The sequence below is a fragment of the Neomonachus schauinslandi genome, chromosome 5, assembly GCF_002201575.2.
Source record: "Neomonachus schauinslandi chromosome 5, ASM220157v2, whole genome shotgun sequence".
Classification (NCBI taxonomy): domain Eukaryota; kingdom Metazoa; phylum Chordata; class Mammalia; order Carnivora; family Phocidae; genus Neomonachus; species Neomonachus schauinslandi.
The window spans coordinates 49,712,608-49,729,596 of record NC_058407.1 but is presented as its reverse complement, the minus strand read 5'-3'; the positions used below and the strand labels follow the sequence as shown (position 1 = coordinate 49,729,596).

The window sequence follows — 16,989 nt, the reverse complement described above, 5'->3', positions numbered from 1 at the left end:
GAATGCCTGTTCTAGTATATACTTTTCCCTCTATGTTTGAATGATTTCTCTACTTGTCTCTTCCATTCGAACAGGATCACCTTGAAAACAGACATTTTTATCTTCATGTCTCCAGAACAATGTCTGGCACCAAAGAGACTTTGGTAAATGCCCGGACAAATAAGCGAGAGGATGAATGGATGTTGTCAGCCTGAGTCACAGTTCCAAGGGAAGAGTCTCTAAGAGAGCTTTGTGAGTCAGCCTCCTTGCTCCTCTGAGGTCTAGTTTCCTTCTGCAAGGTGATGCACACCCAATATGGCTCACTCAAAGAGTGACACCAAGACCTGGGCTGCCACCGTGGGAACCAGCAAAGCTAGAACACCCTCCCTCCACAGTGCCAAGACTGTTTGAGTCAGCTTCAGGCTGCACTTCCAACTCCATCTGCCTTCTCAGGCATTAGCCCAACTGGCAATGGGAAGGCCCTAAAGCGTAGGCGGGTGATAACTGCCATGTATGCTCAGACCATTTTGGAGGCGGAAGCACTCCAAGCCCCTCTCCCCTTGAGGCTGCTCCAGCTTAGAAAGGAGCAACTGGAGTGTTAAACCAGAACAAAAACTTTCTGAGAAGGAAAAATGTAGGATCACCAATAAGTTTCGAAGTGAGCCCAAACAGATGTTAATGATATTATAAGAAGCTTTTATATCACAACAGAAGGTTTACAACTGTTAGTGAAAGACATGAAAAGGGGCCAGCCTGCTTGTTTGCTCTGCTCAGCTCTAGTTAAGAAAATTAATGGGACCACAGAACAGATGCAAAATTGCAGCATTACTTATCTACAATGTTATTTTCGGGCTTCTTGAGTGCTGCCTGTTTAACAAAAGAACACTATCTGGCTTGAATCCATAATGGCAGCTGCTTGTGTGGACCAATTAGGAGGCTTGGATTTGGGAGAGAGCCTTTGGAATGCATACATGTGCAGGTCAATCAAAGTTCACTTCAACTAAAAGTGATGAAATTCATTTTTACGCAGTATGGCTACATTTCTTGGAGGACAGGCCTGAGAAAATGAGCCATTTAGAAGAACACCCTTACAGCTTCCTACTGTTGTTGTGGTCATTTGATCTGGCCGCGTCACAACAGTCTACCAACAGAGTTCCAAGGAGATGCAGAGTGTCTAAGAGTAGAATTTGAATTTCTTTATGTTAGCAATCATTTATTAGTCTCCAAGTTAGGCTGCTTTGTGACAGTGCTTCTCAAAGTATAGTCTTAGGACCAGGAACTTCGGCATTATCTAAGTACTTGTTGGAAATACACATTCTCAGCTTCACCTCAGACCTGTAGGAATCCCAAACTCTTGGGGAGGGGCCCAGTCACCTGTGTTTTAACAAGACTTCTGGGTGATTCTGACTAGAGATTGAAAACCATTACTTTGAGATCAAGCATGAAAAAACAAAGGGAAGATAACCTTTTTTTTTTTAAAATCTATCGTAGGTTCTTTTTTGGAGCCAGGCTTTTGCCAAAACCATCCCTACTACTGCTCCTAGCCCAGCCAGGATCATTCTTGCTTGCTTGCAATGGGACCTTTCTGCTACTTCAACCTAGATTTGGGGGTGGGGGGGAAGCTGGGGTAAATTATTTAGCTGGCTTAGCAATGATGAACTGAAAAAAAATATGAAAACTCAAATCTTTGAAGGGCAGATTGAACTGGTACTAAGGCTATATGTGCATAAGACTCTATTTGGAAATGTGTAACAATAATTTGCTTTGGGTGGCACAAATGGCAGCCTAGAAATGTTTCCCTACACAAATTAGAGCCAGTGAAGGTAAAACACTGAATTCAGAGTCTCTAAAACATGCTGTATATTAGAAGCGAGGTGCTCTAAATCAAGAGAGAAATCTTTAGCAGCTATGTATTTGATGGGCACAAAGGCAGTCATACAAAACAGACAGATCCTTAGGAATTATTTGGGACAGGTTTGAAAGGCTCCATGTACTTCCTCCTACAACTCCCCAGATTCTCAACTGTTTTGCCTCAGGGCTGCTTCTCAGCTATCCAATCTCCCCCTCTTCATTTACATTGGATCTAGATGCAATCAAAGAAAAACAATAGATTTTATATCAAGAAGGTTATTTGCATCTTTGGGTACCTAAGGATTGGGTAACAACCCTTGTTTTGGAGCCTCAGACCCAGGCAAGAACCATTTGGCTCTACCTGACTTACCTTCCTGTGGTAAGGAAAGATGAAAAATACAAAAGCTCCTGAAGGCAGAATGGTCACTGAATATTGGGGGGGGGGGGGCAAATCTCTATAATTCCAAGTGTTCCAAAAGATTTGGACACTGTAAAATAAAGCTAAAATTAATTTTAAAAGCATCCTAATAATGGCAGTTAGCATTTAGGATTCATTGGGCCTTACTAGGTGCCAAACATCATTGCTGAGTGCTTAAATATATTACCTCCTTTGATTCTTAAAACAGCCATGTGAAGTAGGCATTAAATGGACATTTATGGATGAGAATTTCATTTTCCCATTTCCCAGCTTGTTGGTTGTGAAGCTAGCTTAGTGTTCTTAGTCATTTCATTCTCCTGCTCCCTGAGCCTGGGCTAGAAACAGAGTTGATTCAGACTCTTGAATGCCTCATTCTTCAGTACTGATTGCAACCAGTCATCACTGACCAAATACTTTGGCCTCACTCCCCTGCTTTACATCTTTTAATGGCTCCCATTGGCTTCGGGAGTAAAGTTCAAATTTCTTAACATGGTTTAGGACCATAATGATCTGGCTTCAGTATATCCTTCTATGCACCTACTACCGAGTCCTTATACATAATTTTTGCTTCAGCTATATCTGCTACTAGGATGTGCCATGCTTTCTGATCTGCTTTGGCCCATTCACTTCTGGTTAATTCTAACATGTCCCAAACACTTTCAAGACCAAGGTTGTTAGAAGCATTTCCTTAGCTCCCCAGGCTCAAATGGATGCCTCCACATTCTCTTAGCATTTTGTGCTTACACCTAGAACATTCATCATATTATTACTTATTTTCTTCTGTATCTCATATAAGGTGGTGACTGACTTGGGGGCAGGGATTGTATCTTTTTTAATCTAAGACCTGGCTGACCCTAACACTTCACAGACACCAAATAAATACTGATGGCATGACTGAATGAAAAACAAAGACTTGAACAACTTCTGAGAGTAGTTCTACCATCTCCTTGGGTAAGGGACAAGGCAGAACAATGCAATTAGTATAGCTGGAAGATGTGCTCACATTTTGAAGCAGCATCTATTAACCCAACTGCAGTATTGCTAGCTTAGGAAACCAAGTTATATTGAGTATGCTTATAAACTTTCTGTAACTGATGAGAGAAGCAAGATGGAGAGGGGCAGATAGTTAAGGAAAGAACTGGAAGACTCCTGGAGTATAGAAAGTCTGATATTAGTATGAACAACATTTTAGGGGGTGAAGACTATATACTGAATATTGCCGTTTTAAAATACTGAGACAAAGGATGGTAATAATTCAAATCACCAGTTTAATTTCAGATTAAGCACAGTATCAAACTTCCAAAATCAGTGACTGTTGTAATGATTAGTGGTTATTTCCCATTCATTTAAGTCTTGATGAAGGATAAGAACAAAGGCGGGGAAAGGGATTTTAGGATGTAATAGTAATAAAAATAGTCTCCATGTATTGAATACCAAATGTAAACATTTCTATTAATAAGTTACAACTGCTCCCTAAGGTGGGTATTACTATGTGCACATTACTGAAAATGGAGCTGAATCTCAGACCGGTTAAGTAACTTTCCCAGACTCACATAGCTCAAATGTGGTAGAGCTGGACTTTAAACTCAGGTCTGATTTTAAAGCATGTGCTCTTTATGACCACAGAGTCTGCCTTGAATGCATTCATTTTGAATTATGTCCTCCTTCACTCCTTCCTCTGCTCTGAATAAAAGAGAATTCAGTTACTCAAATTATACTTATATTCTCATATTGGAAGAGGATATAGAAACACTCAGATTCTTCCAAATCAATGATGAGATGGTAATTTTCAAATTGTGGTCTGTTATAAAAACATATCTGAATGAGTATATTGTTTTCATATACCAATTTGAGGAAATCTGGTTTGGGTAAATATGTATCTCACACCTATATTTTTTTTTTTTTAAGATTTTTTATTTATTTGACAGAGAGAGACACAGCGAGAGAGGGAACACAAGCGGGGGGAGCGGGAGAGGGAGAAGCAGGCTTCCCGCTCTCACACCTATATTTACAGTCTTATTTTGGGTAGGTGCATGGTTTTCAATGGAAGGATTTAGGATTTTAAAAGTAAGACCTCCTAAAAATTAAAAAAACCCCAAACCTTAATAAGCAAGAGAATTACCGTACTATTAGGCATAGGGATTGTAGAGGGAAAGGTCTACAGAAGAAAAAATAAGCTGAAGGGAAGAAGCAATTGAAGGTAAGATCTGGCTGTCCAAGTGTTCAGTTATTGCTTCTGAAACTCCTCCCGCCTGACATATCTGCACAGCCTGGCTTTGGAACTGGGAAAATCGCCAACTGTGGGCACTATACATATTCATCTCTGGCTTGGCTTTTTCACTCTGCATGGAAGGTAGCTGAGATCTGCTTAGTTTGGCAAATCATGAAAAATGGGTTTCTCCACAGAGCTTTGCTTCTTCACTAGGACAGAACCCAGACTGATGCTTGAGGCTTTATCCTTTTTTGAAATAAATCCCTAAAAGAAAGTGCAATTGAAGCAATTTGTAAGGAGAAGAATGCAGTGTTGGAGAACACAGGCAGCAACCTCTTTGACCTCAGCCGCAGCAGCTTCTTCCTAGAAACATCGCCAAAGGCAAGGGAAGCAAGGGCAAAAATGGACTATTGGGACTTCATCAAGATAAAAAGCTTTTGCACAGCAAACAGTCAACAAAACCAAAAGACAACTGACAGAATGGGAGAAGATATTTGCAAGTGACATATCAGATAAAGGGTTAGTATCCAAAATCTATAAAGAACTTATCAAACTCAACACCCAAAGAACGAAGAATCCAATCAAGAAATGGGCAGAAGACATGAACAGACATTTTTCCAAAGAAGACATCCAAATGGCCAACAGACACATGAAAAAGTGCTCAACATCGCTCGGCATCAGGGAAATCCAAATCAAAACCTCAATGAGATACCACCTCACACCAGTCAGAATGGCTAAAATTAACAAGTCAGGAAACGACAGATGTTGGCGGGGATGCGGAGAAAGGGGAACCCTCCTACACTGTTGGTGGGAATGCAAGCTGGTGCAGCCACTCTGGAAAACAGTATGGAGGTTCCTCAAAAAGTTGAAAATAGAGCTACCATACGATCCAGCAATTGCACTACTGGGTATTTACCCCAAAGATACAAATGTAGGGATCCGAAGTGGTACATGCACCCCGATGTTTATAACAGCAATGTCCACAATAGCCAAACTGTGGAAAGAGCCAAGATGTCCATCGACAGATGAATGGATAAAGAAGATGTGGTATATGTATACAATGGAATATTATGCAGCCATCAAAAGGAATGAGATCTTGCCATTTGCACCGACGTGGATGGAACTGGAGGGTATTATGCTGAGTGAAATAAGTCAAACAGAGAAAGACATGTATCATATGATCTCACTGATATGAGGAATTCTTAATCTCAGGAAACAAACTGAGGGTTGCTGGAGTGGGGGTGGGGTGGGAGAGATGGGGTGACTGGGTGGTAGACACTGGGGAGGGTATGTGCTCTGGTAAGCACTGTGAATTGTGCAAGATTGTTGAATCTCAGATCTGTACCTCTGAAACAAATAATGCAATATATGTTAAGAAAAAAAAAAGAAGAAGATAGCAGGAGGGGAAGAATGAAGGGGGGGAAATCGGAGGGGGAGACGAACCATGAGAGACGATGGACTCTGAAAAACAAACTGAGGGTTCTAGAAGGGAGGGGGTTGGGAGGCTGGGTTAGCCTGGTGATGGGTATTAAAGAGGGCACGTTCTGCATGAAGCACCGGGTGTTATGCACAAACAATGAACCATGGAACACTACATCTAAAACTAATGATGTAATGTATGGTGATTAACATAACAATAAAAAATTTAAAAAAAACCCAGTTGCTTGAGAAATAACAAGTGGAAATCTTTAAGCGTTGGTTATAAAATATATTTGGATACAATCATCTTTACCAGCTGTACCGATGGATGCAACTACCAACTTGTTCTGACTTTGTGTAGGAATCAAAAACACATGGCTGACATGACCATAAACTCTAGATCTAGGTGGCTTAATTATAGAAGATTCCAGAACACTGACAATAACTCATCATTGGTTGGAATTAAATTATATACAGTAGAAGCTCTCTTAACCAATCTCTCTTTAGCCATTACTGGATTAATTGTGGTTCTCTATCTTCTTTGTAAAATATACCTACTAATGCCATTGAATGCCCTAGAGTAATAGCTCTTTCTTTCTAGTACCTCTGTGCACCTCTGTGCCTGCTAACAATTGAGTTGTAAGCTTAAAAATTTAGAGTCAATTTTGTTTATTCCCAAGCCTTGTTTACGTCAGTTTTACTAGTTTTTGTAGCTATGTAATTTAATGGATCTTACATAACCTACGAAACATGAGTATAGTGGTTCTATGAAAACAGAATCAAATGCTTTGGAAAAATTCAATAAGGGGAGTCATTAGGCAAAAATCTTCTAATTCTGTAGAGAAAAAACTTGAAAACATTGGGCAAATAAAAATCTAACTGGAGTAAACATTCAGATTATTTTAAATTCTTTAAATTTTCACTGTATTAAAACAAAACAAAACAAAATCAAAACTGGAAAACACAAACTATATATTACATATAAGGCTTAGGCCAACAAACAAGTAAAAAGACTTATAACTATGATCAGCAGAATGATATTCATAGCAAAGAAGTTGGCTTCAGCCGGACTGCTCAGATTGTGTTTCTTGGACCACAGTAGTGGTATTATCAGGAAGTTTGTTAGAAATGCAGAATCTCAGGCCTCATCTGGGAGTAATGGCCAGAACTGTGTTTTAACAAGCTCTTCAGGTGATTCTGAGGCCTAAGAAAGTTTGAGAAGCACTGCCCCACTGTATTCATCCATTACTGGAAACCCTACAAATGGATACAGCCCTTTTAGGAAACAACATGGTACAAGACTTGTCAGGAATCCTGAGAAGTTCCTTTTTATTCTTACTCAGTAATTCGGCTTCTAAAAATATTTCCTAGGAAATAATTCAGAAGAAGAAGAAAAGTTGAGTAAAGATATCCATACATAAAGATGTCCGTGATTGTACTATCTATGATAGTGAAACAATTGGAAGCAATCTAAGTAAGAAGAGAAAAATGATAAATAAATTACAGGCAGTAAATAAAAAAATGATAGGTATTAAGTGTTTGAAAAGTTGTAACGTGCTTAAGAAGTTATAACATGCACTATGGCTATAATTATGTAATATAAATATCAACTAGAGAACAACTGGTTCTGGGGCACCTGGGTGGCTCAATCAGTTAAGCATCTGCCTTCGGCTCAGGTCATGATCTCAGGGTCCTGGGATTGAGTCCCGCATCAGGCTCCTTGCTCAGTGGGGAGTCTGCTTCTCCCTCTCTCTCCCTCTGCTCTTCCCCGCTGCTCATTCTCTCTCTCTCTCTCAAATAAACAAATAAAATCTTTAAAAAAAATAACTGGTCTTATATCAATATTCCCAAAGATTGTATTAGGGTAGTACTGGGTGACGATTTAGTTTTCATTTTTGAACATAATTTTGATACTACCGTAATAATGTTTTATAATAAAAATATCTTAATTATATCATTAAAAGCACCATTATTTAAAATTCATACTACACTCTCAACACACAATTTAAAGACCCTTTTAACTATGTAAAACACTGCTGCAATGTCACTAGCCAGCTGTTGTATGTAAAACATCAAGATCTAGTATCTTCTGTGACAGATGCGCAGTTAGAGAAATCAGTCTTAACTAAGGAAGCTATCAATACCTGAGTTATCTTCATCCTTGCGGATTTTGAGCTTCACCAGGTCTTCACACTGCTGGAGGATCTGAACTGCATCTTCCATTGAACAGTTGTCCAGCCGGATGTTATCTATTGCAAGTAATTTATCCCCGAGTTCCAGGGTGCCAGTCCTGTTAGTAAATGCAAAGCAACACATGATTAATGAGCACTTACTCGGGTCATTTAAGAGGCATTAAGAATAATGTAACATTACGGCAGCCTTTAGAGGAAGAGAGGTTCTTTAACTCTTTTTAAATTGCATTTTATTAACAAATCCCTTTTTTCCAGTCTTAGTTTGGATGGCTGCCATGACATTACATTTCAGAGTATTAAAAACTTTTTTTTTTTTTTTTACTGGTTTCTTGAATTAGTCTAGTACCACTATATAAGCTTCACTCAGGAATTCTAAGTTTCCTAGGAAGGGAGGTAATGGTGCAGGGTTTACGGACACTGCGTGTCCTCATGCTTCTCCTCATTGTTGCACTACTTTTCACCCTTGGCAGTCCAGGTGCTAGGAGAGGGTTGGGAGAGAGAGGGAAGTCATGGTGGGCTGGACTTAGTGGAGGTCTGACTCTTGGTGTCCCTGCCATTTCCACCTGCCCGGGAAACCCATGGCCATTGAGAGTCTAACACTAGCACTGGACCTCTGCAGGTCTGTGGAAAATTTTTAAGGTCCATCATGAAATGAGAAAAATAATGAGAATATGTGTGTGTTTGTAGGCACATGTGTGTATACGCATACATATTTGTAAGGAAGGTTATGTTTTGGTAAGAACTATCCTTTATGCATTATGTCTGTGACAGAGATTGCTAATTGCTTTTAGCTTCTAGCCTCCTCTCTCTTCTTCTGGGTCATTCCCTGAAGATGCACACCCCAGACTCTTTTAGCACCACTCCCACTTCCCTTCTGTGGCTAGAAAATTGCAATAACTGGAGGAAAGTGGTGAGGATGGCAGAGTTGTCGTCCCAGCCCCGCACTGCCTGCCTACTCCCAACCTGTTACATGAGACACACCCTGCAGACTTGTTTGTCCCAGTCTATTCATGAGTCTCCCTGTCATCGTATCGGAGCCTATAGCTATATACCTAAACTCATACAATGTCCTTTCTACTTACTGAGCATTAAAATATGACTTCAATGAAACGACTGTCATAATAGATAGGATATAAAAAAAGTCCTTAATTGGACAAGAGAAAGTTAACAGTCTTATATCAATATTCCCAAAGATTTAAAAATATTTTTGATCTAGGGGCACCTGGGCTGTGCAGTCGGTAAAGTGTCTGACTCTTGGTTTAGGCTCAGGTCATGATCTCCGAGTCGTAAGACCCAGCTCCGCGTTGGGCTCTGCTCCAGTCTGCTGGAGGTTCTTTCTCCCTCTCCCCCTACCCCTCCCGCTCATGCTTTCTCTCTCTAATAAATGAATAAATCTTTAAAATAAATATTTTTGATCTGTGAAATCAAAAGCTTGAGACTCTCTGATTTTGATGGTATATGGACCAAATAGAAGACAAACATTGTTCAAGGCTCAAGGATCTGGCTTGGCTAGGGAGGACATTCTGGCATCTAGCAAAGCTTTTCCATAAGCTATAATCTCCATGTGGGGTGTTTCTCATAATTGGGGCCACTTCCAGCTTTTTAGCTGGGAAATGAAAGATGGAAGATGATCAGGACTCAGGAAGGACCCTAAAAGATATTTTCAGGTGATTGTTGTCTGCAGTGGGTACAGAAATAAATTGATATAAGGTGGGAGAGCTAAGAAGTCACTGCATGAGGAATGTTAAATAGGATCGTTTAATAGTGGCTGTCTGGAAAATACTAAGAATACCATGATCCATTAGCAAGGTCTACCTTGGGTGTGGAAAGGGTCATTTCTACTTTATTTTTTTAAATTTTTTATTAGAGAGAGAGACAGAGAGCACAAGCAGGGGGAGCAGCAGGGAGAGGGAGAGGGAGAAGCAGGCTCCCCATTCAGCAGGGAGCCCAATGTGAGGCTCCATCCAAGGACCCTGGGATCATGACCTGAGCCGAAGGCAGATGCTTAACCGTCTGAGCCACCCAGGCGCCCCTCATTTCTACTTTAATTAAGGAATGCCTTATACCTGGCTGGCTCAGTCGGTAGAGCATGCAACTCTTGATCTTGGGGTCATGAGTTCGGGCTCCATGTTGGGGGTAGAGTTACTTAAAGAAAAAGAAATGCCTGGAATGAACCAGAACATTCATTTTCCTTACCTGTGTGCCACGCTTCCTTTCTTGATATCTGATATGACAAGGGGATCTCCTGGTTTTCTGCTAGATGGTGCTGTAATAATGAAGTTAGAATAGTCACATCTTTATATCCAAAATTCAACCACACCATACATTTCCTGTTTTATAGCAATGGTTAATGCAAGTACAGTTTGTATGCAAAGCAAAGATGTTCAGCAAATAATTAGAAAATGTGCACATTACATCTTCTTGATATAAAAATGTTTGTGTTGAGGTATTTATAAACTTAAAAACTAAAGCAAAGTCATCTTAAATTTGCAATTGGAGAAAGCAATTGCAGAGCTGTGCATCAGGTTTAAATCTATTTCAACTTGTGATTCCCAAGAGAAAGGTGGAGAGTGAATACCCCAATAGGAGACTATCAGAAGCAACTGGGGGCTCCCCTTAGTGGTATTCATATGTGCTCCCTTCTCCCACTTCTTCCTTCACTTCTTTTTGGTGAGGAGACATCACTTTTTATGGGACTGTGCCATATTACTCAAGCATACAGGGTTGGAAAGTGCATGAGATGCACTGATTTAAAGTTCTTCTTTTTTTTTTTCCAGAAGGAAATCTTTTGCTAGATAGATTGTAAATCTTAAAATTTTGCTTACACATTTATACCTAGAATGCTCTGAAGTGTTCTGGAATGTAAATATTTTATTTTATTGACAGTAGTAAATATTTGACTTAATTATATTTTTATACATATTTGTATTCTAAATATGCACATACAACTTTTATTGAGTTTACAGATTATTCTATTATCTTGCACAGTGGTCAGTTTTTGGCTTTATAACTTCTCTCAGGGATATTTCCATTTGATGAGAATGAAAAGCAATTAGTTTTGAGTCTACTGTAGAATTAATCCTGAAAATGAGCTATAGTTCACATAAGTTCAAAAATATCATCTTGATTTAGAAAGTTTACATTTAATTCAGGTGTTTGATAATTAAAATAACCCATATTGACATTTATAAAAAAAAAAAAATTTGCCTCCAAGAGGAGATGTTTTGCCAGTTTGAAATCTGTAGTGATTTCCTTTTAAGGATCATTAAGAGGCCCCTAAAGTAACATTTTATTATAAACAGACTGATCACCCCATAATAATCATAGAACCATATCATATCCCATAATCCCATCTGAATCCCAGGAAAATGTTTATGCATAAGAACAGATGGCTTAATATCTCAACACAACATTGAAAGAAAAAGCAAATACATATATATACCAATACCTTACCCACTGTCTAAACTAGCCCATAGTAAATATTAATGGGACTTCATTCAATCATTATTCTTAGCTTCTAGCAAAGTATGCAAAACATTCTATTCACTACAATTAATTCATAATTTAAACCTCCACTCAATGATTTGACATAATCCCTCCAGAGAAATATAAATATTTAGCATTTTTATACATGTCATATTTTACAACTGCAAATTGTTTTGGGCATAGGGCTCAAAGACAAAAACTTTGTTATTACCAGAAAATACAACTTTTTAAGCATCTGCCAATGATTTTTACTCTATTTTGCCAAGCTGTAGTAACCACCACAGAGCACTCAATGTTTCCCCTGGTTTTTAATAAAATCCACGTTCCACTGAAATGGTCTGAAATGAAACAATAGTGGAGGCAACAAAATACATCAAACCCATCCCTGTCATCTTTGCAACAGAGGAAAATAGCACTGGGGCCTCTTGGACAAACCCACACGGCTTTTCAGAGAGCTTTGAAAGTTATTAAGGCATAGGGACACATATGGTGGCCATTCTCACGTTTACTGGATTCTTCTCTTTCTCCTTTAAACAAGACCATAATTGAGGCTTGAAAAGCTCATCAGGGTAGATGCCCATTGGAGTGATGAAGTTGAACCCAGAAGTGGGTCCAAATCTGTACGAGGTCCTGGCACTGTGGCCACCGCGCCTACCAGGAGTGTTATATGTGGCTCTGGGGGCTCAGACGTCGTTTGCAAACCCCAGTACCTATGTTTTAATTCTCCACTACCTGAGAAGAAGTCACAAACCAAGCATGCTTTGCTTGACTTGTAGTGCTTTAAAAAATTAGAATAGTTGCCAACATTTAAAAACTAGTAGATTTCATGCACATGTACAGCTTCTTTTAAAAAAGTTGGAGAGGCAATATGGTAGAATGATTAAGAGCTGGGACCTGGCAGCCAGAATGCTTGGGTCCAAAATCCTGGCTCTGCCACTTATCAGCCATGTGCGTTTGAGTGCATAGTCTTTAGGCACCTGAGTTTTCTAATCTGCAAAAAGGGGTGAAGAACAATAATAGTGCTTACCTCAGAGTTTTTGTAGCAAGGATTGAGTTTTTACATGAAAGCCATCCGATCGGACCAGTGCACATGCAATGGCACCATGTAAATGTTTACTGTTATGATTATCTAGCAACACTGGACACTTTCCAACTCCCCCCTTTGGATGGAGCCTTCAATTTCCCATTTGGCACTGTCCTCCCTGGATGGATCTCATTCACTGACTTGCCTCACCCCTGAGGGCTTCTGAATTTGTGACCCTTTGAATGAGAATACACTAGCACTTAATGCTTCGAATTTGATCGAAGTTCACCATAGAATCATTTGTTTAATACATATTTATTGATACTAACTATAAGCTAGGCAGCTCTGCTCTAAGCACCAGCCATGAAACCCCAAAAAAGTTGCATAAAATGGGGGGGACAGGGATGGTTAAATCTCATGAAGTTATTAGCCATGAAGCTCTCTCTTTTGCAAAGTGAGTTCAGCTGGGAAGGCCATACAAACCATCATATGGCGGGGAGGTTACCCTAAAAGGGTCAGGAGTGTGGCCTAGCAAAGAAGGGTAGCACATGGTTATTGAGTTCTCAAAAAGACAAAATAGTTTCACAACTGCTTGAAATCTCAATGTAAACTGGTCAAATGTATAGAACTGAAAGGCTGACAAAGGACAAAGAACAATGACACAAATGCCATGTTGTATGATATACGTTAAATTTAAAATACTGCCTTTTCCTTAGTCAGAGTTCATAAAATAATTTTAATTCAAACTCTTCTATTAGTTGTTTTTGTTCTACTAGAGCTACATTTTTGAGTCATCTACAAGTTTTTTCAAAACTCATCACTTTCTCGCCTTTTACGGCTATTTTGCAATCCAACAAGATGATGTCACTAGAAATTTTATCCTAAATCACAAGTACCCATTTGTATAACATCACAATGATTGATTTTTTTTCATGCTTCTCATAGATGTACATTCTCGATCCTCACAAGAAAACTCCCTACCATGTTATTTTTTAAAATTTACTTTTTTACCTCTTTATTTATATCAAAATTAGATATGCATACAATTTGAAGAGTCAAATTTCTCCAAGAGCAGCCCTTCATTTCTTACTTCCCCAGACGCTGTTGCTATATTGCTAAATAACATACAACTGTTACTATTTAATTATTTTTCAGTGCTAATTATTTACCTTCTGTTACGAAAGATGCTATACAGGCACCATATTCACGTATGTTTCTCGTCCTGTGGCCTCCCCACATTCTTCCAACACAGTTTTGTCTGAATTTTTTATAAGATCAATATTTGTTCTTTTCGTCCGTATGACTACGTAAACAGTATTCACAGACAAGTCATGTAGCATACTGGGACTACTTGCCTTTTCTTAGGATATATTTTCCCTGTAGTTGTTTATTGTCTTGGTGTCTTTGTTTAGTTTTCTTGTATTAATCATGAATTCAACTCCTCAGATCCCAGGTTATATAAATCTTCTCTTGGTATGACAAATCACATCAGGGTTTCTAGCAGAGGTTTACAACCTGTCCGGACTGTTTGCTTTCTAGGGTTGCTCCATAGATCTTAGGAACTTCCTTCCCACAAACCCTGGAAGATGTTCTCTTGACTTGTATTACACTAATTAAACAAGGAGGCCATTAAACTGAGGCGGCTCTAAAGCTGTGATGGTCTATAGAAGCAACTCAAAATCTAAGCCTGTCAATGCCTCAAAGTTACAAAATCAAATGCTAAGGAAAACCAATCACAAACAGCCAACTAGGCTTTAAGCTACAGCCAACCAATAATTTCCTTTCTCTGTGTCTGTACTTTCTCTGTCTTCCCCCAGGCTCCTGTGGGTAGAGCACTCCTAACTCCTTCCAGTTTGGCGCTGCCTGATTTGAATCTATTTTTGCTTAAATAAACTCTTAAATTTTTACTATGCTTCTGTTTATCTCTTAACCCTGCTCTCTCGCATCCTTGGAGCCCTCACACTTTTCTCTCCTCTTTCATCCTGTAAGGGTTATTATTTGGATATTGTGTCCTTTGGACTCAGCCTGTACACTTCTTATCTATCCTAGATTTCTCATTTATTTGTTGTTTTTTTCTAATTTCTGGAATTTTCCCTCACCTTTATTTTAATTTCTGCCATGTTCTTAAGTTCCAAGAGCTCTTTGTCCCCTTTGGTATGTTGTTTTAGACTAGTATTCATTTCCTGCCTCCCATCCACACAATATCTTAGGTTGTTATTGACCTTAATGAAACTTTGCTCCTTTTTAAAGTTTTTTTCTTCCTGAATGTGCTGCTTCTGTTTTTCTTCTTTGTTTTTGGTGATAGACTTGCATATCAGATTCTTCCCTCGGGTGCCTGTTTTTTCTTACCTGTCTATTCACATGAAAGATGCAGCCCCACAAAGCTGTTAGAAAGCTTGGTGCACCTGAGAGGGGTCTGCGGACTCTGGTCTTCCCTGGATAGTTCAGGCCAGGCCATTTCTTTGGGTCAGATGGCCCTGATTCTTCCTCCCACTTGGAGGGTAGTAAGCCTGGCCACCTGGCTTCTCTGAGCTTACGGAGGGGAAGACGACTAGCAGTCTCGACACTGAGTATGTACACTTTCCATTCATCTGTTTTTGGAGAGCAGTACAGTTACCCTCAGCTGTGCTCTCCCAGGCCAGAGCCCCTCCATTTCATGCTTTCCAGAGAATGAAACTCGGTTCCGCCAGGGAGGGGAGAGCTGTGCTGGCTGGGGGAAGGCATCTCAGGGACTAATTCATTCTTCACAGACTTTCAACCATTCCTCATGTCTCAGCTCTCCCATCACTCTCACTGCCGGGAGTTCCTCATTCCACCAGTTCCTGATCCTGTTGGGGGTTTAGGATGCAAATCGGCTTCCCTGTTAGCTTTCCCTTCTGCTTCTTTATTTTTTTTTTAATTTTACTTTATTATGTTAGTCACCATACATTACATCATTAGTTTTTGATGTAGTGGTCCATGATTCATTGTTTGCATATAACACCCAGTGCTCCATTTAATACGTGCCCTCCTTAATACCCATCACCCGGCTAACCCATTCCCCACCCCCCTCCCCTCTAGAACCCTCAGTTTGTTTCTCAGAGTCCAGAGTCTCTCATTGTTCATCTCCCCCTCTGATTCCCCCCCTTCATTTTTCCCTTCCTACTATCTTCTCTCTCTCTCTCTTTTTTTTTAACATGTAATGTATTATTTGTTTCAGAAGTACAGGTCTGTGATTCATCAGTCTTACACAATTCACAGCACTCACCATAGCACATAACCTCCCCAGTGTCTATCACCCAGCCACCCCATCCCTCCCACGCCCCACCACTCCAACAACCCTCAGTTTGTTTCCTGAGATTAAGAATTCCTATCAGTGAGATCATATGATACTTGTCTTTCTCTGATTAACTTATTTCGCTCAGCGTAATACCCTCTAGTTCCATCCACATCGCTGTAAATGACAAGATTTCAGTTTCTTTGATGGCTGCATCATATTCCATTGTATATATATACCATATCTTCTTTATCCATTCATCTGTTGATGGACATCTAGGCTCTTTCCATAGTTTGGCTATTATGGACATTGCTGCTATAAACATTGGGATGCACTTCGGATCACTACATTTTTATCTTTGGGGTAAATACCCAGTAGTTCAATTGCTGGGTTGTAGGGTAGCTCTATTTTCAACTTTTTGAGGAACCTCCATACTGTTTTCCAGAGTGGCTGCACCAGCTTGCATTCCCACCAACAGTGTAGGAGGGTTCCCCTTTCTCCGCATCCTCGCCAACATCTGTCGTTTCCTGACTTGTTAATGTTAGCCATTCTGACTGGTGTGAGGTGGTATCTCATTGAGTTTTTGATTTGGATTTCCCTGATGCCGAGCGATGTTGAGCACTTTTTCATGTGTCTGTTGGCCATTTGGATGTCTTCTTTGGAACCATGTCTGTTCATGTCTTCTGCTCCTTTCTTGATTGGATTAGTTGTTCTTTGGGTGTTGAGTTTGATAAGTTCTTTATCGATTTTGGATACTAGCCATTTATCTGGTATGTCATTTCCTTCTGCTTCTTTAAATTCATCATTTCTCCATCTTCTCTGCTACTTCCAGATTTGGTTGCTGCTATCTATTTTCCTTTTATTCTTCTTCTTATGGGCTTGTGCCTTTTGAAAAATCTTATACTGTTTTTTAAAAAAAATTTTTTTAAAAGATTTTATTTATTTATTTGGGAGAGAGAGAATGAGAGACAGAGAGCATGAGCGGGAGGAGGGTCAGAGGGAGAAGCAGACTCCCTGCTGAGCAGGGAGCCCGATGTGGGACTCAATACCGGGACTCCAGGATCATGACCTGAGCCGAAGGCAGTCGCTTAACCAACTGAGCCACCCAGGCGCCCTATACTGTTGTTTTAAAACGGTATGGGGTGAGAGCAG

At 39.8% G+C, this 16,989-nt stretch overlaps 1 protein-coding gene across 3 annotated transcripts in view; it reads right to left on the bottom strand.

The window, feature by feature from the left end:
• The window catches only part of GRIP1 (glutamate receptor interacting protein 1), a 391,246-nt gene that overhangs the window by 45,919 nt on the left and 328,338 nt on the right, over positions 1 to 16,989 (bottom strand). For all 3 annotated transcript variants that reach the window (XM_044915371.1, XM_044915372.1, XM_021678544.2), the window contains 2 exons: positions 10,268 to 10,337; positions 8,024 to 8,169 (listed from right to left, as the gene is read on the bottom strand). In XM_044915371.1, the coding sequence (XP_044771306.1) occupies positions 8,024 to 8,169; positions 10,268 to 10,337 (216 nt within the window). The remainder of the gene's footprint in view (positions 1 to 8,023; positions 8,170 to 10,267; positions 10,338 to 16,989) is intronic.